Source organism: Mustelus asterias, chromosome 8, assembly GCF_964213995.1.
Source record: "Mustelus asterias chromosome 8, sMusAst1.hap1.1, whole genome shotgun sequence".
Lineage (NCBI taxonomy): Eukaryota > Metazoa > Chordata > Chondrichthyes > Carcharhiniformes > Triakidae > Mustelus > Mustelus asterias.
This window is the reverse complement of record NC_135808.1, coordinates 90966492-90988374: the sequence shown is the minus strand read 5'-3', so window position 1 is coordinate 90988374 and position 21883 is coordinate 90966492. Positions and strand designations below refer to the sequence as shown.

General features: G+C 40.9%; 1 protein-coding gene across 1 annotated transcript in view; it reads left to right on the top strand.

Moving 5' to 3' along the window:
* The window catches only part of LOC144497764 (uncharacterized), a 214950-nt gene that overhangs the window by 96471 nt on the left and 96596 nt on the right, over positions 1 to 21883 (top strand). Inside the window, exons 4-7 of the mRNA XM_078219203.1 lie at positions 6674 to 6805; positions 7418 to 7537; positions 9861 to 9899; positions 21019 to 21078. Coding sequence (XP_078075329.1) covers positions 6674 to 6805; positions 7418 to 7537; positions 9861 to 9899; positions 21019 to 21078 — 351 coding nt within the window. The remainder of the gene's footprint in view (positions 1 to 6673; positions 6806 to 7417; positions 7538 to 9860; positions 9900 to 21018; positions 21079 to 21883) is intronic.

The following is a 21883-nucleotide window of genomic DNA, read 5'->3' as shown; positions in this document are numbered from 1 at the left end:
AGAAGTGTTACCTTCCCAAAGTGGGAAGTCAACATCTCTCGTACTGCCTTTATGCATGCAAACATCAGCATTTAAAGTCATTGAGGGTTGCTGCTAACTTAAGTAATTAAGGTAATCAAGAGTCCTGAAGCCAAGGCTATGAGAACATTTTGCGGCACTTAGGGTACTGCCTTCAACGCAAAACAGTAGTTTGGTCATTTTAGCCCCAATACTGAAGTATGGGATTTCTATTCTACATCCTTTGGCTGCAGTTAGTTTACAAACTACAAAGCATTTCAACTTATTTTGAAATTGATCTTTGCAATATCTTTACTTTGGTCAGGCCTATCAATGGGCAATCAGCTTGTTTTGATTGTTTCCTGATAGCAGAGATTATACTCCAATTATGTCAATTACATGGTAATAGAGAAAGCTACATTCACACAGATGATGACTCTCCAGCTGATCCATCTAACATTAAATCAAAACATGCAAAGTACTATACATTTATTTGCATTCAGGGTCTGTTTAATTCTTCAGTATTAATCAAAAGAATGTTCATGTTCTGTAAATGTTGCTCGATCATGTCAAGAAACAATGGCCTTTAATCTACATGCTAATACCAGTGACTGAAGAATATTGTCAGGCAATTTTGCTGCACATTGGTTTAGAGCACAGTCCTTTCACCCACGGGACCTAGGTTTGAATCCACTGGCAGATGAAATGTTCCTCTCTGGTCCTATATAAAATGAATTGGAGCAGTCTCAACCCAATTATTAATGCTCATCAGTTCATAACACAAAACTGCCTATAATATATCAGAACATGGTGCAAGGTTATTAGACAGAATTTAATTGGCTTTTCGACCAATATTTGATGATGTTCCACATTAAACTTAAGGCTTATGGAATCAATAGTAAATTAGCCAGCTCAAATTAAACTAGTTAATGCTGCAAAAGCATAAAGTAATGAAAACATTCGGGGAAGGAGATGAGAAAAATTGTGACTAATGGAATTCCACAGGGTCCTCTTCTTGGATATCCTGCTATTCATAAATAATATGAAGGAAACAATTTTCTGTAGCTTTCCTGATGAGTGAAACTATGAAAGGTCAGCAATTGTGATCTCTGGAGGAAGAAAAATATCAGCTACATTTTCAAATGTAGTTGATGCATCAGAAATGAACATGTACGATATTGTGCTGTAACAAATACAGGCTGACCTTTTTCGCAAAGCCCAAATTGAAGCAAGATATCTCTTTGTGACTCACGAGCTTGATATTTTCAAATTGGCATTAACCAGCAATTAGCTTATTTCTTGTAAAGTAGTTAATGTCAGTCTGAAACTCTAGACTTTGGTGTCTTCTTCCTGGTTTTGCTACAACCTGCACTTGGCTCCTCCTGTCTGTCTCCAGCTTCTGGTATAGCCTTTGCCTGGCTCTTCTTACTTCTCTTATCCTATTCCCGCACCATTATCTCTGGTATCCCCCAAGGATTTTTATTTTAATTATAGGCTGTCCCTCAATGACATAATCCAAAAACTGTTAATGTCCACATGTACTCTCATGACACCCAACTTTAACTCAGCACCACTTCTTGACAATTCTACTATTTCTGAATTCGTATTCTGTTTATTCGGCATTCAGTACTGGATGAGCAAAGATTGAAATTGAATAGCGGAAAAACAAAAATCATTGACCTTAGTCCCTGCCACAAATTCCAGTCACTAGCCACTGACTCCATGGGCTAGATTTAACAGGGCGCCACGAAATCCACACACCCGCAGCTAAAAGGTTGAGGTGGCGGGGAGGGAGTGAGCCCACACCCTGCTCTGAACAGCTGCCCTGCAGCAATTTAACATTGTGAGGAACGTTGATTTGCCGGGGATGGATCTTCGATCTGATGGCTGGCAGCTCTGCAGTCCCAGCAGCACCATCCAGGGGGGTGCTTGAAGGACCAGGATTGACTGGCATGATGTCCAGTGGAATTTTCATGCCCATCCATTTCAAACCCGCTGGAGTGGTGCATTCGATCCAGCTCCATCCCTCTCTCTGAGAACTGTCTGAGGCTGAACGTGATGGTTCGCAACACTGGTGCCATATTTGAACCCAGAATGAGTTTTTGACCATGTGTCTGCGTCATTGCTAAGACTTTCTATTTCCACTTCCATAACATCTGACCCCAACCCTCTGGTAGGTCATCTGCTGTTGAAACCGTTATCTATACCTTCATTCCCTCTAGACTTCACTATTCCATTTTACTTCAGGCCGGTCTCCCACATGCTGCCCGCTGTGAATGTGAGGTCATCCAAAACTCTGCTGCCTAGGCCCAACTCGCAATGTGACTCACCTGCCATCCCTGTGTTTGCTGACCTACATTGACCTCAGGTCAAGCAAATTCTCTATTTTAAAATTATTATCCTTGTCTTCACATTCCCTCATGGCATTTTTCTCCCTCTCTCTCTGTAATCTCCTCCAGCCCGACAACTTCCAAGATATCCACCTCCCTTAATTCTGCCCTCTTGAGCATCCTTGAGTTTAACTGGTCCACTGTTGGTGGTCTCATTGTAGCTGCCTGGGCCCTTAACTCTGGAATTCATTCCCTAAACCTACCAGTCTGTAAACCTATTTTCCCTCTTTTAAGACACTCATTAAAACGTAAACCCTTTGACCAAGCTTTTAGCCATCTGCCCTAATATTGCCTCACATAGTTCAGTATCAAACTTTGCTTTATAACCCCTTTTCATTAAGGGCGTTGGCAACTGTCTGAGCTTCCATTGCAGCACTTTGCTGTTCTACGGAAGATTCCAATAGCACAATAGAAGTTGTTTGGGCTTCCATTTAAGTACTTTGTTGTTCCACATGAGCTGCATGACATCCCATAGTTGTTTAGAGTTCGATGGAAGTTGCTATATTGCAATGAAAGCTACAACCTCCTTCATCAGACACCGCATGATGATGTTGAGCTCCAGAGGTCACTGTATGGAATTGGCTGGCCTTTTTAATGCTGGAAATGTAGGAACAAGAATAGGCCACTTAACACCTGTTCCACCTTTCAGTGGGATCATGGCTGATCTGCATTTACTCACTTCTGTCTCACATCTCTTGATATATTTGGTTAAGAAAAATCTATAAATTACAGTTTTAGAATGAACGATTTATTTTGCATCAATTGTCATCTGTGACCGAAAGTTTCAAGCTTCTATGTGAAGAAGTATTTCCTAATTACACTCCTGCAAGATCTAGCATCACACATGCACACATGTACACACATACATACCTGTCAATACTAATTCACAATCACTACTCTTACTCACAGTGCATGTGCAGTGTTGAGGATATATGTCCTGAGACTAGAAGTTGTGAATGAGGATGGGTTTTGGGGTTATGGATCAGTGTTATGGATGACCAGGATTAAGTTAAAGGAATTAAGGGATTAGGCCCTGAAATTATCTCTCACCTTCTATCTGTAAACAGAAAGGTGTTGATTTTCTTCTCCCTTCATCATAAGTAGTGGCATATGATCCAACCCTCTGATTTTGGTGTGATCCAATGTTTTAATAATAACTCCATAGCAAACTCGGGATAGGATAAACTCAATGGGTCAGCTTATTTACACACACTCAAATACTGGAGGGGAGTAGCAATGTTGCCTCCTTTACATTTGTACGGTAAAAGAGAGATAGACAAAAGAAAGATTTACAGAACAAAGACCACAGCGAAAAAAATATTGTTTCATGTGTTTCCAGAATCAAAATCAATGAGGTATTCCTTTACGGATGTTGGCAGGTTGAAAACCAATGCTGTGTAATTCACTTTTCCAATAGAGTTGCCTTCCTATTAGGAGATAGGGAATGCAAAGATGAATCCACAATGGTAAAAATGTTCCTGTCGAAATGGTGCAGAAGGGGCCAGATATTCAATCTGGGCAGAAACCTTTTCTGTGCTGCTGTTTGTGAATAGTAAGATGGCAGAATGAGCTTTGCAGCACTGCAGGGAATATAACTGGTTCCACAATCTAGAGGCTCATGTCACATGAGTACCAAATCTTCACAGTAACTTTGACTAGCCCCCTACGCTCTGCAATGTGCTTTACTACATCTCTCCCCATCTTTGAGAGCTATCTTTTCCACTGTGCATTCAGTCTATCCACGTCCTTCACTGAATTTCTCACATTTATCTACATCAAGAACACTGTAATATTGATAAAATAGTCCAAGGGTTTCAATTTGCTGAAGGATGTCACCTCTCATGTGTTAAATAATGGAAACCCCCTCACCCCATGGCAAGACAATATAACTCTATCAGCATAGAGGTTTAAGGTCAGCACAAAACATATTAGGGCCACAGAAAGGATTGATTTAAGGTTCAAAAGACTGGGAGGACTGTGCCTGTGGAATACTGCTCAAACACAGAACAGTCATTACACAGTATAGTTTTCAAGACATTATTGCAGGCTTTAGGGATTTCTACAAGTTTAGATGTCACCAATGAAAAATCTCCTGCCTTTTTAAGACCTAGAGATGAACTTATAGCTAATTAAGATAGAAATAAGTGGGAGTGAGTAAAGACAAAGAGACAGCTACAAGCAGTCGGAGTGACAATACAGTGTATTCCTGCCATTGTCTATTTATCAGTTAAAAAAAAAAGAAACATGCTATCATTTGCATTGAGATCTAACTTCTCCTTAGAGAAAACATTCCGTATTTTGCAGTAAGATTATTGCACAGTTAGTCTATCACTTCTCTGCCAGTCATTTGGCAGAGAATTTGATTACACTGTCAATTCAAAGAAGCACTTTATGAGTAATTGCCTCTGGCTTGTGAGACACGGAACAGATAACATGCATTATATTGTAAATCATTCAGGTAAAATTTTAAAATGGAACTAAATTATCAGGTGAAGAGAATGGATAATTGCTGAAAAAAACATATTTGAACATCACCAAAAATTAGAAAAAAATAAAAGAGCTGAGAAAAAGTAATATCCATTGCCTGCAGCATTGAAGACTTTAGTAGGATTTGAATTCCAAAGATAAAATGTAGAGCAAGGTCACTATGTAGTCTATGTCAGTTAATGGGCATGCTGTTAATTGGAACATTGATTTAAAGGAAACATTTGCTGATTTATTCCCCATGCAGAAGACTGCTGGTTCATTAGGTTTCTTCCAGAGTGGAAGGATTGTTAAAGGAAAAGAATAGCACTGAGGCAGTACTATCAGTATAAAGTATTCCTCTTATCCCCCCTCTCTCCCCACCCACCCTCAAATCTTGTCATCCTCCAGTGCTTTGTCCAAATAGATATTATTCATATGAGAATCGAGTGGTCACTTTAACTCACTGCTGTAAATTCACTTGTAAACCCCGCTTAAATCCATGCTGCAGTTAAAGGATTCAGAAGAAATGAAACCACTAACATGGTTGACTTCATTTATCCCAAAAGCTTTAAATGTAAAATGGAAAGCGTGAGATGAATCACAATGATAATGTAAGTAGAGGACTGCTAGGATAAAACCAGGACAGAGCTGGTGAAATTAGCACATTTCCAAATATAGATTCACATCATTCCTCTTATACAAGTTCCTCTCTGCCACATAGAGTCTGCTCACTTGCCAGAAATAGACTGCATATTATGGCTGAGATATTCCCTTGTGAAATGCTGAACACACCAGAGATAATGTGACCCAATTTCTTGATTAAAACCGCAGTACAAAAAAGATATAATATACTGGAAAGCAAATATTGCAGAAAGGTTTGAGTAATGAAGTAAAATTGCACTTAGAAACTAAGAAGCTAGTATTTACCAGTGGGAAATTAGCATAAGTTAACAGGGTATGTTAAATGTATTCAGTAAATTTTTTTGATGGTTGGAAAAGAATAGTGCACAACAGCACTGGAAGTGAAGATGCCCCTTTTTTGTTGCCCCTAGTTTTCTTCTCATTCAAGCTGTGTCGGCTCATACAGTTTTATTTTAGGTACTGGCAATCTCCTGGTGCATCAACCAAGTGACTATTCTTCAAAAATTAATAATCAGTTAGTGATTGAAAGGAAACAATCTTTAAAATATTTTAATGGGACAAGACAGGCCCAAAGTATTAGGACTTTTGCTCAACGGCAGGATAAAGTAAAACAGCCTGTTTCTGCACTGTTACAGGGATAGGGTGGAGGGGAGGGCCTGGGTGGGTTGCTCTTCTGAGAGTCAGTGAAGAATTGATGGGCCGAATGGTTTCTTTCTGCACTGTAAGGTTTTTATGGTTCATTCCAGGAATCAACCTAGTGCAATTTCTCTAAACTGCCTCCAATGCAAATAAATCCATCTTTAAGTAAGGAGACCAAAGTCATACACAGTTCATGTGCAGTCTTACTCATGCCATGTACAGCTGTAGCAAGACGCCTCTACTTTTATACTCTGGCCCCCTTTGCAGATCATCTGTATACTTACTTGCGGCATTCAGTCAATAGCAATTGAGTGGAATTTTTCCCCTCTGTGCAGCAGGAATGCAAAGAACAATTAGTGGCTTTCTACTGGCCAAGCTGAGATCAGCTAACGTGACACAGTACATAGATCCAACATGTAACCTTCATGCTGTGTATAACTCAGGATGATCATGTGGTACAATTCTGGCCAAACTTTCCAGAATGCTTTTTCCTCACATAATGGATTGCTTTCTATCAAAGTTACTGTGCTCATTCTCAGGCTATGCAGCATCACCACGCAGTTCACGAAGTATCATACATTGCCAAGGATATCACTGACCACAGAGCCTTTGGTTATATTTGTGGCAAAGAAGGAAATCATCGATTTGTGGCAATAAAGACATCCCAAGCAGTGAGTATAAATGCTTTTAACATGTTTTTTAGCGATCATATCAATAAATTTTATTTTATTTATCAGTGTCACAAGTAGGCTTACATTGACACTGCAATTAAGTTACTGTGAAAATCCCCAAGTCCACATTCCGGCAACTGTTCAGGTACACTGAGGGAAAATTTGGCATGGCCAATGCACCTACCCGGCATGCCTTTCAGACTGTGGGAGAAACTGGAGCACCCAGAGGAAACCCACACAGACACGGGGAGAACGTGCAGACTCCGCACAGTCAAGTACAAGAGGCTTATGTGACCTCATTAACTTGGTCATTAATCTCACTCCAGGCAGTTTTCTGGAGAGTGGTTTTCAGCCCCAAGCCGGGAATTGAACCTGGGTCCCCGACACTGTGGGACAGCAGTGCTAACCACTGTAGCGTAACTACAGATTGAAAATCATCTAACAATAATGGGAACATTTCATTTCATAATTAATGACATGTTCACTTTACTCAATCATATATATAATTTGTTAATTGATGTAGATCTGGTCATGTTCATTTATCAACCTCTGGTGCTCAGTAAGCCTGTACTGTACACATTGTACAACTTTTACTCTCATTTTGACTGTTAGGCTGAACCTGTAATCCTTGACCTGCGAGATCTCTTTCAACTCATCTATGAACTGAAACTTCGAGAGGAAAAGGAGAAAATGGCCCAAAAGGACAAACAATGTGAACAAGCAGTCTATCAGGTAAACAAATGCCTTGGCTTTCAGCAGTATGATGATGAAGAGCCGGACTGGCAACATTCTGTTCACTAACCATTTATAGAGGTGAAGGCTATGCATAACAGAAAATAAACTATAGCAAGTACTGTCTGTTTTTAAAGTAGCTTTTTATTAATGGTGTTTTAAAGGAGAAAGGTAACTCTGGTATGTGTCAATATGATAGGTGTTTATAGACATTCCTTTTATTTATGTTTGTCCTAATCATTTACAACTTTGTGCTCTCTATCTGTCAGAGTAATAAAGGGGTTTTGCTGCTCGCAGGGAGGTTTTTAGTAGTTTCATTCCTCAGTATTTTTGGAGGAGCAAGCTGGTTTCCAGGAAATGTTGCACCACAGTTGTGAACTGTGCTCCATGAATTTTGTGATGCAATTTTTGAGACAGTGCTAAATTTCTGAATACGCTTGAATGATTTTTATGAGACATGAGGAATGAGTTCAGTGGTGCCTCTACAACACACACAACAATAATCATGTTGCAGAAGTATAATCACCACTGAGCAGGTTTAAGTAACAGTACCCTTTGGATCATTTTCCTAAGTATAAGGAAGTTGTCATCTTTTCACCTCCTCAAAGACTTTTTTCAAAAATAATTCATCAGCCCAACAAACCAAAAAGGATCCAAAATCATTTGACGAATTTGTTTTAATTAATTTTTGTGCTCAAGAAAAGGAACACTGTTAATGTTTCGAGTTGAATATGGCACTTCTGAAGAAGAGTTGCATTGGACTTGAAATGTTAACTCCGTTTCTTTCTCCACAGTTGCTGGCAGACCTGCGGAGATTTTCCACAGCTTTCTGATTTATTTCAGGTTTCCAGCATCTGCAGTATTTTGCTTTAATTTTAGGATTGCATCATGTAATCTAGGCTCCTGCAATGCAGAGCAGAAATGGCTGTTGTCTTCACTGAGAAGCCCCTCGGTGGCAAAAGGAATGTGGGAAGTTGCTTCCTGTGACAATCTCCACCAACAATTCAAAAGTTCCATGCAATACAATGGTAGAATGATTGCAGACAAAGCATTGATCATATGCAATATGCTTGTGGTGTCTGCCAGAGGGTACATGAGTTCCCAATTAACTTTTTCACTGTACCTGATGGGCAAAAACAAATGTCTGCTAAGGAGTGAAAGCATGCCTTTGCCTCCCTCCCATCATCAGTAAACTACGTTTTTACTTGCAGTCAAGTACAAGAGACTTAAGTGACCTCATTAACTTGGTCATTAATCTTACTCCAAGCAGTTTTCTGGAGTGGTTTTCAGCCCCAAATGGGGCTGTCTTCCTTTGGTGCAACTCCTAGAGCAATGCCTCCAAATTTTCAGTGTCTGGAAAAGCAGTTTTGCCCACATTTCGTTTTTGTATTTTTTGAGCTAATTCCTCAATTGTGCTACTGCCATGTCAATCTCTACTCTGATGGGGAGCTTTAAGAGCTGGGGCCTTACCGAATATTATGGCTGGAATTTTACCGTACCGCCCGCCACGAGAATCGGACAGACATGGGGCAGACTTTGGAAAGGTCCATTGACCTTAGGCAGGATTTTAAGGTTTTGAGATGAGCGAGGCTGTTAAATCCCACCCTATATTTCCAGCCACCTGCGCATCGGTAAAGTTCCCTCTGCAAGTATAAAACTGTAATAAACAATGGCCATCTTCAGTGATTCTCGCTGTTATGAAAAAAGTGAGCTTCAGGCGAGCTATTCAATAGGCCCTTTAATTGCATGTGTACACTTCGTTTCACTAAAGAGCCAATAGTTGGACTTAGTTTGACAAGATGGAATCAAGGCTTTCCATCTCTGAGCCCCATTATGTATTCTGATAGTCTCAACTCAGTTCCCAATGTCCTACAGTATATAACCATTCTTAGATTATTATTAAATTGATCTTAAGTAGGTAGCCTTGTTTGCAAGGACCACAAGATGGATTATTAATTGGTCTACTAGTACAATTGAGATTTTTCTTCTTGTTTTATTATTGAAACTGTGCTTTACACTGACCTACTCTAGGCCTTATTACTTGGTCTAGAGGTGTGTAATTAACTAACATACAAATACTCATTTGTAATGACCACAGAAAGATACACGATTAGAGTGAAAGAATCAAGAAAATCAGTGATAGTTTTAATTATTCCAATTACTAATAGAAAAACAAGAATGGGCTTTAATTGAATATAATATTTAAATAATTGTTATTCTTCTACTTTGCAAATCCTGTAATGTGCCTCGTTCACTAATTACGCTTGTCTGATGCTTCTGCTGATTTTCTCTCCCTTTGCATTTCTGACTCATTCTAATTCAGACAATTTTGGAGGAAGATGTGGAAGATCCTGTATATCAGGTAATTTTGGGAATCTTAACAAAACAATATCGAGAAACAAAAGCAGTACAATAGACAGGTTTACTTATCACTTTAACGATAAAGAAATAAATCTTATTTGATGTGCTTCTTTTGTAAAGTTAAGATCCATTTACATTTAGATTAATACATTGAATGTCTTGGAAAGGTGAGGGCATTGCAATTTGATTTTCAACAAGTGGATACAGTAGTCGACTAAGTTTTATTCACAACCTTTCACATATTTGGGGGAAGCAGTGGCATAGTGTTATTGTCGCTGGACTGGTAATGCAGGTGCCCATGGAACCCAGGTTCAAATCCCCCCACAGCAAATGGTGAAATTTGAATTTAATAAAAATCTGAAATTAAAAGTTGATTGTTGTAAAAGCCCATCCCTGGTTCACTAATGTCCTTTAGGGAAGGAAATCTGCTGTCCTTACCTTCTCTGGCCTACATGTGACTCCAGACCCACAGCAATGTGGTTGACTCTTAAGTGCCCTCTGAAAATACATGGGTAGGATTAAAGTCAATTAGGGATGGGCAATAAATGTTGACCCAGCCAACAATGCCCACATCCCCCAAATGAATTTAAAAAATGGACCAGCACCCATTGATTGTCTTATTTATGTACAAAAATTTTCTGCAACAAAATCTTAATTGTACAAGCAAAACATTTTACCATCATTTTGGTGAAATCAAATTCACTTATTGTCTCATTGAGTTCATATATAAATATACATCTTTACATTTTTTCTCATGTTCTCTTTTTTGTATTTCCTCCTTCTACTTTTGTGTTTCCTTTTATTCAAAGGATCAAATCCTGCTGTATGTTTTCTGATAACTTTTACTTACCCAAGTGGTCATTAGTCATAAGCGGATGTTAGTACAGTAATATAATCAAATGTAGCCACCATGTCCGCCCTCTCAGGTGAATGCAAAAATCTCTTGTCCAGCAAATACCTCCAAAAACAGATGTCCTGGTTATTAAACTAATTGTTGTTTCTGGGATCTTGCTGTGTGTTAATTGGCTGCCACATTTGCGAAAATGAAAGGCTGTAAACATTCTTGGACCTCATGGGGTCATTATAGGTGCTATTAATGAAGATGGTGGGCAGGAAAAGGCTGACTGGTCTATTAAGCTTGCCCACATTCATGATGGTTACACATAAATTGAAGTTGTTTCTTCAGCTAAGTTAAATTTAGTTAAGCACTATCTGGATTAATTATATCATCTTTCAAAGAAACTAAACCTAGATCAATACAAAAGGAATTATTTTTCATACACTGACAACAGGGATCCTCACCCACTGACTGCACATACTGAGAAGTCATAGGTACGCAGCCCATGATTATCCATTCATTGATTCCAATCGATGGAAAATTACAGGCAGTGCAGTCATTCGTGAAGCTCTTTGCCAGCAAAATCAGCCTGAATATGAGTTGTAAAATATGCCTAGAAATCACAGCCCAGCTTTCACTTACATCATCTAACTGCTTTGAAATTGTTCTCTTTATGAGCCTCCTCAGGATGCATTCCAAATGCATTAGAAGACTTATCTTTCATCAGTCAGTCTAACACTTGCTGTATTTCAGCAATCCTTCAAAAGCCCAAGTGAAGTAACAACAAAAGAAATGTAATCCTCCAGAAGACAAATATGTGTCAGACCTTGAAATGTGGTATTAGTGATTTTCTTTTGTAAAACACACTGGGCAAGTCCAGCAATTCGATTCAGACAGTTGAATCCCATCTGGAGGATTATGGTTAACTCACATTCAAACCCACTCTGCTTTGCCGGTTAGTCTTAGCTTTCAGTCTGTGACCATGAGATATTCCATCTTAAAGGGGAAGGACATTCTGATATAATTCACTATTGTCCATCTGTGCAGCATGTCAGATGAGAGATTGTGTTAATGACCATCTGAGTGAAATGACCCAGTTGTCATGAGAGTCAAATAACAATAACCATGCTTCAGATTACAATAGTGTTCTCTGGAACATTTTTAACCAATATCTTATATTCTTTTGGATGCTGCATTCCTATAAACTTTAGTTGATAGATATTTAAAACTAAAAGAAAGGCTTGGATATATATAATGTGTTTATAATAGGGAATGGTTGCATAGTGTTAATGCTAATGACTAGTGGCCAGATTTATTCACAACCTTTCACATATTTGGGGGAAGCAGTGGCATAGTGTTATTGTCGCTGGGAATTTTTATGGCCACGGTGCAATTCCTAATGATACAGCCAAAAGCTGGGGGAGACTCTTAACTGCAAGATTGGAGCTGCATTTTATAGGGGTCAGGCAACTGGTTGCTGTGGAGATGCACGTCCCATTAAGGGCAGCTACTTGCCCCAGGAGCTTCCTGCCAATTGGACAGCTGGTGTTTCAATAGTCTCAGCTAAACTATTGGCAGTGGTGACCAGTTCTGGGACAACACCTGATAGAAGAGGGAGCAATGGATAGACGCCACCCTCCCAAACAGGTAAGTGGAGGGTGGCAAAGGGGAGCGGGGTTACATAGAACATAGAAAGCCACAGCACCAACAGGCCCTTCGGCCCACAAGTTGCGCCGATCACATCCCCACCTCTAGGCCTATCTATAGCCCTCAATCCCATTAAATCCCATGTACTCATCCAGAAGTCTCTTAAAAGACCCCAACGAGTTTGCCTCCACCACCACCGACGTCAGCCGATTCCACTCACCCACCACCCTCTGAGTGAAAAACTTACCCCTGACATCTCCTCTGTACCTACCCCCCAGCACCTTAAACCTGTGTCCTCTCGTAGCAACCATTTCAGCCCTTGGAAATAGCCTCTGAGAGTCTACCCTATCCAGACCTCTCAACATCTTGTAAACCTCTATCAGGTCACCTCTCATCCTTCGTCTCTCCAGGGAGAAGAGACCAAGCTCCCTCAACCTATCCTCATAAGGCATGCCCCCCAATCCAGGCAACATCCTTGTAAATCTCCTCTGCACCCTTTCAATGGCTTCAACATCTTTCCTGTAATGAGGTGACCAGAACTGCGCGCAGTACTCCAAGTGGGGTCTAACCAGGGTCCTATAAAGCTGCAGCATTATCTCCCGACTCCTAAACTCAATCCCTCGATTAATGAAGGCCAGTACGCCTTCTTGACCGCATCCTCCACCTGCGAGGCCGATTTAAGAGTCCTATGGACCCGGACCCCAAGGTCCTTCTGATCCTCTACACTGCTAAGAATGGTACCCTTCATATTATACTGCTGCTTCATCCCATTGGATCTGCCAAAATGGATCACCACACACTTATCCGGGTTGAAGTCCATCTGCCACTTCTCCGCCCAGTCTTGCATTCTATCTATGTCTCGCTGCAACTTCTGACATCCCTCCAAACTATCCACAACACCACCTACCTTGGTGTCGTCAGCAAACTTACCAACCCATCCCTCCACTTCCTCATCCAGGTCATTTATGAAAATGACAGACAGCAAGGGTCCCAGAACAGATCCCTGGGGCACTCCACTGGTCACTGACCTCCATGCAGAGAAAGACCCCTCCACAGCCACTCTCTGCCTTCTGCAGGCAAGCCAGTTCTGGATCCACAAGGCAACAGCCCCTTGGATCCCATGCCCTCTCACTTTCTCAAGAAGTCTTGCATGGGGGACCTTATCGAACGCCTTGCTGAAGTCCATATAGACCACATCCACCGCTCTTCCTTCGTCAATGTGTTTGGTCACATTTTCAAAGAACAAAGGGTTGGGGGAGGCACTTGGCTGCAGGGTTGGCCATTGCCAACATGGGACCCTTCTCTGAGACAAAGAGTATCAGAAAAGGAGCCCACCTCCTGCTCCAAGCCTGCTACATGGGCACCTTGAAGTCTCCCCATATAGGGAAATGCCCATCTGCCAGTGGTAAAATTCCAGTAGCGGCAGAACCAGGACCTAAATTAGTCACTGAAATGCCTCAACTGGCCTCTGGATAAGTGGGCTGTCAGCCACATACCCCATTGCTGGCAAAATGGCTTGATAGCGGGAAGGCAGCAGACACTCCAGCCCCACCTTCCCTTGCTATTTTAAGGTCCCTTCTCTACCTCCCAGCCTGTGCCCTGAACTCCAGTCTGACCAGGGCAGCTGAGAGAACTCAAATTCAATTTCTTAATAAATTTGGCATTAAAAAAATAGAATCAGTAGCAATCATGAAATGACTGGATTGTGGTAAAAAATCCTTCTGGTTCACCAATGTACTTCAAGGAAGGAAACCTGCTGCCCTTACTTAGTCTGCCCCATAAGTAATCGACCCACAGCAAGGTGGTTGACTCTTAATTGCCTTCTGAATTGGGACAACAAGGCCTCTGAGATGGCCTAGCAAGCCATTCAGTTATTTTTTTTAATTAATTTTATGGGATGTTGGATTTATTGCCCATCCCTTGGTGCCCTTCAGAACATGGTGGTAAGCTGTCTTCTTGAACTGCTGCAATCCCTGAGATAGAGGTACACCCACAGAGTGCTGTCAGGGAGGGAATTCCAGGATTTTGATAACAGTGACAGTTAAGGAATGGCAATATATTTCCAAGTCAAGATGTTGAGACACTTCAAGGGGAACTTCCAGGTGGTGGTGTTCCTCGGTATCTGCTGCTCTTGTTCTGTTGCTGCAGTGCATCTTGTAGATAGTACACACTGCTGCCACTGTTCATCTATGGTGGAGGGATTGAATGTTTGTGGAAGGGGTTGCAATCAATGAGGCTGTTCTGTCCTGGATGGTGTCAAGCTTCTTGAGTTTTGATGGAGATGCACTCATCCAGGCAAGTGGAGAGTATCCTATTACATTCCTGACTTGTGCCTTGTTAGATAGTGGCCAGGCTCTGGGGTCTTAGGAGGTGAGTTAAACATCACAGGATTTATAGCCTTTGACCTGCTCTGACAGCCACAGTATTTATATGGCTAGTCCAGTTTAGGTTCAGGATGTTGTTAGTGAGGGTTTCAGCAATAGTAATGCCATTGAATGTCAAGTGGCGATGGCAGATATGCCAGGGAAGTGCTGGGGATACTGCCTAGGCAAGATCCTCTTCCCCCCTGAGTGGAGCACTCACCTGAGCTCCTCCAGTGGGTCTGCCCAGCAGTGCACGCTGTGGGAGATTGGTCTTAATTCACGTCGGAGTGCATTCACGTCAACGTGAATAGATAATCTAATGGTGGTGGATTAGAATCATAGAAACCCTACAGTGCAGAAAGAGGCCATCTGGCCCATCGGGTCTGCAACGACCACAATCCCACCCAGGCCCTACCCCCATATCCCTACACATTTACCCGCTAATCCCTCTAACCTACGCATCTCAGGACACTAAGGGGCAATTTTAGCATGGCCAATCGACCTAACCCGCACAACTTTGGACTGTGGGAGGAAACTGGAGCACCCGGAGGAAACCCACGCAGACATGAGGAGAATGTGTAAACTCCATACAGACAGTGACCCAAGCCGGGAATCGAACCCAGGTCCCTGGAGCTGTGAAGCAGCAGTGCTAACCACTGTGCTACTGTGCCGCCCACAGCTTGGAGGCCTGATATTTAAATCAAAATTTATTATTATGGGGTTCCAGCATTAAATGCCAGGAATCCCATTATGTCACTGGCGGAAAGTGTGGACAATCACGTCACACCTTTACGTCAGCATGAAGCACGATTTAGACATCTCATAGGATTTTCCACTCCCATCGCCATTCACACCCAATGTCAATGAGGGCACAAAATCCTGGCCATAGTCAGGCAATATGACAGATGAAAATAGGCAGCCTTAATGATGGTGCAAAGATGTGCTTGGGAACTTTCTGAAGGAAATTTCTGCCATCCAGTACTGGATGTCGGATAAGCACAGCCTGATATGTGAGCAACAGTGGAGGAGTCAAGAGAGGTGGTGGTGAAGTTGAATAAAATAAATATTAAAAATATTTAAAAGACATCCCAAAACATTAACACACTCTCTAATTTCTTCCTTTTAAATTCAGCAACTGATGGGATGAATTTAACTCCATGCCACCAGGCAAAGAAACAGTGATGAGGTCAGTTAAAATGGAGTGGGATGCATAGCTAGCTACTCCAATCCATTTGCCTGCAGTTTTAAATCACAGACATTATGAATGCTTACCCTAAGCCAGCAGGGCCCAGCCTCCTTAAATACTTTGATCATGTCACTAGGACCCGACTGCAATATTAACCTGAGGCATGATCAAAGGAGCAATGGTGGTTTCCCTATCAGGCAAAAGATGTCAAGAAGTGGATATGAGGCCAGAGGAGATCCAGAACGGTAACTTGTTAAAAAATAAAGTTTCCTTCTGGGCCAGGAGAACTGACACAAGTCCCACAAAGCAAGAAAGCTTTAGCACTTTTCAGAACCACTGGAGGTCTCAAAGCACTTACAACCAATGAAGTACTTCTGAAGTGTTGTAATGTAGGAAAATGCAGCAGCCAAGTTGCGCACGGCAAGATCCCACAATGTGATAATGACCAGATAATCTGTTTTTGTGATGTTGATTGAAAGATAAATATTGGGAAGGACATCAGGGATAATCACTTCCCTGCTCCTCATCAAAATACTGCCATGGCTTACAAAAACATGAGCAGGCAGATGGGACCTCAGTTCACTGCCTCATCTGAAAGATAGCACTTCTGACATTGCAGCACTCCCTCAGTGTGGCAATGGAATGTCAGGCTAACTTTTTGTGCTCAAGGCCAGGAATGGAATCCAGGCCCTTATGACTTAGAGCCTTGAGATTTGCCCCTGTCTCAGATTTCCCTTTCGCTACCCTCCTGTGACTGTTATTCTTTTTGGACCCAGTGACCTCTGGCTTATTTACCATATTAAGAGTTTTAACAACACCAGGTTAAGGTCCAACAGGTTTATTTGGTAGCAATGGCATTTGCTACCAAATAAACCTGTTGGACTTTAACCTGGTGTTGTTAAAACTCTTACTGTGTTTACCCCAGTCCAACGCTGGCATCTCCACATCATTATTTACCATATACCAGAGACCATTAACTCCAGTCCCTGGTAGCAGTCATCTGAGTTTATAATGTAATAAGATGTCCAAAGGCAGCCACTTCCCAACTAATTCCAGGCCAGTTTTGGTCAGAAAGTCATTCATTCACATGTAAATGAGGCTGAGCTATTAAACGCAGGTGGGACTCTCTCCTGGACAGGCCAGCCATTCATTAAGCCATATTTCCAAACAGGGAAAAAGCCTAAAGTCATATGAAGCAGTTAACCAGTTAATCTGTTTTCAGTGGTGAAAGCTGAGACAGAAAATTTGCCAAAATTGCCAAATAATTCCTTACTGCAAATAATTCTGCAGACAGTTCTCTGCAATCTTAAATATCAAGTTGTATCACTGAAGATCACGAGATCCAGGTTTAATGACACTCTAGGACTCCATCAGTGCAGCACAGACATGTCAACCTTAGTTTTGTATTCAGCCCCTGGCAGGAGACTGGAACTCAATCGTCCATAGGGACAGCAATTTGATCACAATATGCGGGTGGGAATAGAGGTAGAAGGATGTGAAATTTCACACCGCCAGTCAATGTGCCAATTTACCAGCTCCATCCTCGAACTATTTTCGAGAGGTCTGAGTGGGAGCAGCAGGCAGCTAACTGCGGTAATAAAAGACCAATTAGAGCCACTCACCAAAGGCCAACTGGAAAATTCCAGTCGGCCTTCAGGCCTCCCATGGCATCGATAGCATGGCAGTTCCCTAGAGGTCTCCTAGGGGGCAAGCACTCCAGGATGCCTCTGAAGCCCCCATCCACATTCCTGGCCACAGCTGCAGCCACAGACCACCTTGTAGAGAGCCCTCTGCCATGGTAGCACAGTAGCTATGGCCAATTTTTAATTCTGATCTTTTAAAACTGCTGTGTGAGTGCCTGAAAATGGAGGTGTCCTTCAAAGGCTGCAGCTCTGGCTCAATTCTATTGGTCCTTCCAGCTAGGAGAGCCTGCCCGCCATCTTTAATTTTCCAACAAGTGTGCTCACTAGCTACTAAATAGTCAATCAAGGAAAAGTCAGATGAGTTCATCCTAGCCCAAATCAGAAACTCCTGCTCAGGGTTAATTATGTGATATTAACCGAACCAAGCTAACACTTGTGCGCCCGAATCAAGTTTCCTTGGTAACAGTTACTGGTTAATTTATCGTTCTCTCTAAGTTCTCTCTAGTTCTATGTATCCTCCAGTCATAAACCATGTACCCACAATAAATTCCAGGAAATAAATGGAGTGAGTTGAGAAATTTCTAGCTATTTATATTTAATAATTTTATATATTTTAATAAATATAGAACATAGAACATAGAACATAGAACATTACAGCGCAGAACAGGCCCCCCTCAATTTAAAGCCATGCCCCCTCGTGCTGGATTTCTCCATCAGAGGAAAAAGGCTATCACTATCCACCCTATATGTCTTGTATCTTCTCCCCTAATTGCCTTCCATGTATTCTCCAGTATAGTCATTTTCATTTGCACCTCTTTCACTTTATATCCAACCTAGCTATGCTCTTTCATTTTATTTCCCATTACTTCCTTCTATTTAGTTATCTCATCTACTCAATTATTTTTCATTTCTTGCCTTTGTTCTTTAATAGAGGTTTACAACATTCATAGAACAACCTCACAGAACAGTATGCAACTATTATAATCAATTGGAACTTTGGTATTAAGGCATACAACATACTGAGAGAATGTGGCAATTTTGTGATATTTATTTACTATCAAAAATAATCTTTTCCTGTGATTGAGTTTTAAGATGGAAATACCCCAAATGGTGACCACACGTCACCTTCAGACACTTTTTGAATTTAATTTCTGTCACGGATATGTTAAGAACTCGTCTTTGAATGCTAATTTTCAAGATTAGGGCATAACCAAACTTGGAAGGTAATGAATCTAAACTTGGATTAATCAGATAAGTGCATATGACAGTATTAAATTCACATGCCCAGCTGGAGAAAGAATCATCTAGCATTATAGTCAGACTAATCCATGATGGTTTTTCAGTGTACTCATGGTGCTGCTCATGAATGTAATGACTTATTTGACAATCAAGGAAAATGGACTAGCATAAAAATAGCTCCTAATAGTATTTACAAAAGAAGAGTGTATTCAGTGTATTGCTGAGCCTTATGGACTGGGACTGGTGCCAGTTATCTTCCCAATCTCTTACACGTTTCTTGTTTTCTGTCAGGCGGCAATGGAATGATTAAAGTCAGCTTTGGAACGTCAGGATTAGGCAAATTTCCAGATTGCTTTTCCATAACCCTGCTGGAAGTGCACACTTGTAGCTGACAGTAAGGACAGGATAATGCTCCTCTGGTAAAATATCTATGCAGCAATCCTTGTCCAAGTTAGGGGCTTGCAGCTCCGAAAGCTTGTGTGGCTTTTGCTACCAAATAAGCCTGTTGGACTTTAACCTGGTGTTGTTAAACTTCTTACTGTGTTTACCCCAGTCCAACGCCGGCATCTCCACATCAAGTTCATACATGCATAGGGGCCAGTTTTTTTACTAGTTACCAGTGTATAACCGTGGACAATGAAGTTGCACTCCAGCAAGGAATTGAAGCTTTCAGGAAAGGATAAAATTGTCTTGAAAAAAAAGTCCTGAAACATAAAGGTCAATTTGAAGAATAATTTCCAGTTTGTAATAATCTGTAATAATAACAACAACATCCCTACATATACATATTGCTAACTATTCTGACAACCAACATATTGGGTCAAAGCTCTGCAGTCCTGCCACATCCAGTCATGAAAGGTGGTGGATAGTTAAAGAGCTAATGGAAAGAGGAGTTGATCCATGAAGATCCTCATCCTCAATGATAGCAAAGCCCAGTACATCAGTGCAAAGATCAAGGCTTAAACTCAACTGGACCAGCCATAATAAATACTTTAGCTATTAAAGAAGTCAGAGGTTAGGTTAGTAATTTACCTCCTGATACCCCAAAGATGTCCACATAAATAAGTAGCTACAAGAACAATTTTGAAGCAAGGTATTCTGCAGCAAGCAACTCACCTCCTGACTCTCCAAAGCCTTGATTTCCACCATCTACAAAGCACAAGTCAGGAGTGTGATGGAATACTCTCCACTTGCCTAGGAGAGTGCAGCTCCAATGTAAACCTAACACTATTCAGGCAACAAATTTATTGGTACCCCATCCATTACCTTAAAGATTCACTCCCTAGACCATCAAAGCATGTGTCTGCCATGTAAACCATCTACAAGTTGCACCGCAGCAACTTGCCAAGGCTTCTTGGACAGTACCTTCTAAACCTACAATCTCCAACACTAGAAGAAAAAGGCACATGGGAACATTGCCACCCACAAGTTCCACTCCCGGTCACGCACCATCCTGACTTTGAAATATGTTGCTGTTCCTTTATTGTTGCTGGGTCAAAATCCTACAGCTGACTACCCAACAGAATTGTTGTGTATCTAAACCATACGGACTGCAGCAGTTCAAGAAGACAATTCATCCCCTCCTTCTTAAGAGCAATTGGGGATGGGCAATAAATGCTCTCCTCGCCAGCAACAGCCACGTCCCTTGAATGAACAAAAAAATCCAAATTACAGCATTTATTTTCACGTTAAATAGTTAAAATGTAGACTTCATACACAAGGGTGTCGATATTTGTGTTTGTAGATTGCCTAAAGGGATCCTGTCTGAACTGTTTGACTTTGTTACTGAAAGTCAATGAGAGATTGCACTGTTGGATTAACCCCTTAAGATTTATAAATGATGATGGTATGGTACTACTGAAGAAATTTCAAGCACCCAATATGTAATTCTCTCTTGATTGAAATACAGATGATTAATAACTTCAAATCACTGAGCCCTGCTTTTGACATTTAATGTCCTATTCAAAGTGTACTTAATAACAGCAATCTAGCACTAATGGATTATTAGCAAGGTAGGCAGTCTGATTCTGTGCTTCTAACGTACACGGAGCTCTGTGTGGTATTTCCCTATACTATAAAATATTATGAAATTGCTGCTCTTATTCTTGCTTTTGATTTTTCCTTGTTTCCGCTTCTTAAATTTATCATGTACTTTCCTACTGTTTTGCCTTTTCTGCTTTCCATTTGTGCTGTCAATGTAACAGTACATTGTATTTGAGGCTGGACATGAACCAATCCGTGAAACAGAGGAGAGCATTTACCAGGTACAAAATTTTAATTAAATCTATTTCAGAGATTTTCCTGATTAATATGGTGGACATTTTCACTCGTAAGGACTCATGCTCAGTAATTCAAATCTGGCTGCAGAATGAAAACAATTTGTAGTTTCTTAGCCTCACTCAATTATTGTCTTAAAAGGAGCAATGTAGAAATGGCATTACCCTATTTAGTGTTTAAGATATTGTCACCATAGATATCAATATTCATTTGATATAAAAATTATTTTTGACCTAATCGTTAATAGTTTAAAATTGACTGACAGTTAATGGTCATGGTTTAATTGTAAGGAAAACTAATCAATGTTTCAGAGGAATAATAAATGGTATCTTATTGCAGCATATCAAAAGGTTTCTTATGAGATTGTTAGTGTTACAGTAAGGTATCACTGGTTCAGAGTTGATGATGCTTCATAAGATAGCCACAGTGGAGAACACCCACAGACAGAATTAAAGAAGTTATCATCTATAACCTTAAAAATAACTGCTGACATCAATTTCATGTTGCAGTTGTCCAGGAAACAAGAAAATAATTCAATCTGGTTTGATGCTGTGACTTTGTAAATGCATTAGCAACAGTTGCTAAGTGGGACACTCTCTCTTATAGTGTCACCAATTTAATTTCCATGTTAAATTCTTGATGGTCTGAATAACCCTAAGCATGGTTCATACTGGATGAATTTGCTGTAAATGTCATGCCTGTTGAAATGTTAAAATTGGTTTCTCTGTGCTGTAATTGGTGATATCATTTTCCAATGCATCATTCATTCTCCAGGATTACTAAACAGGCATT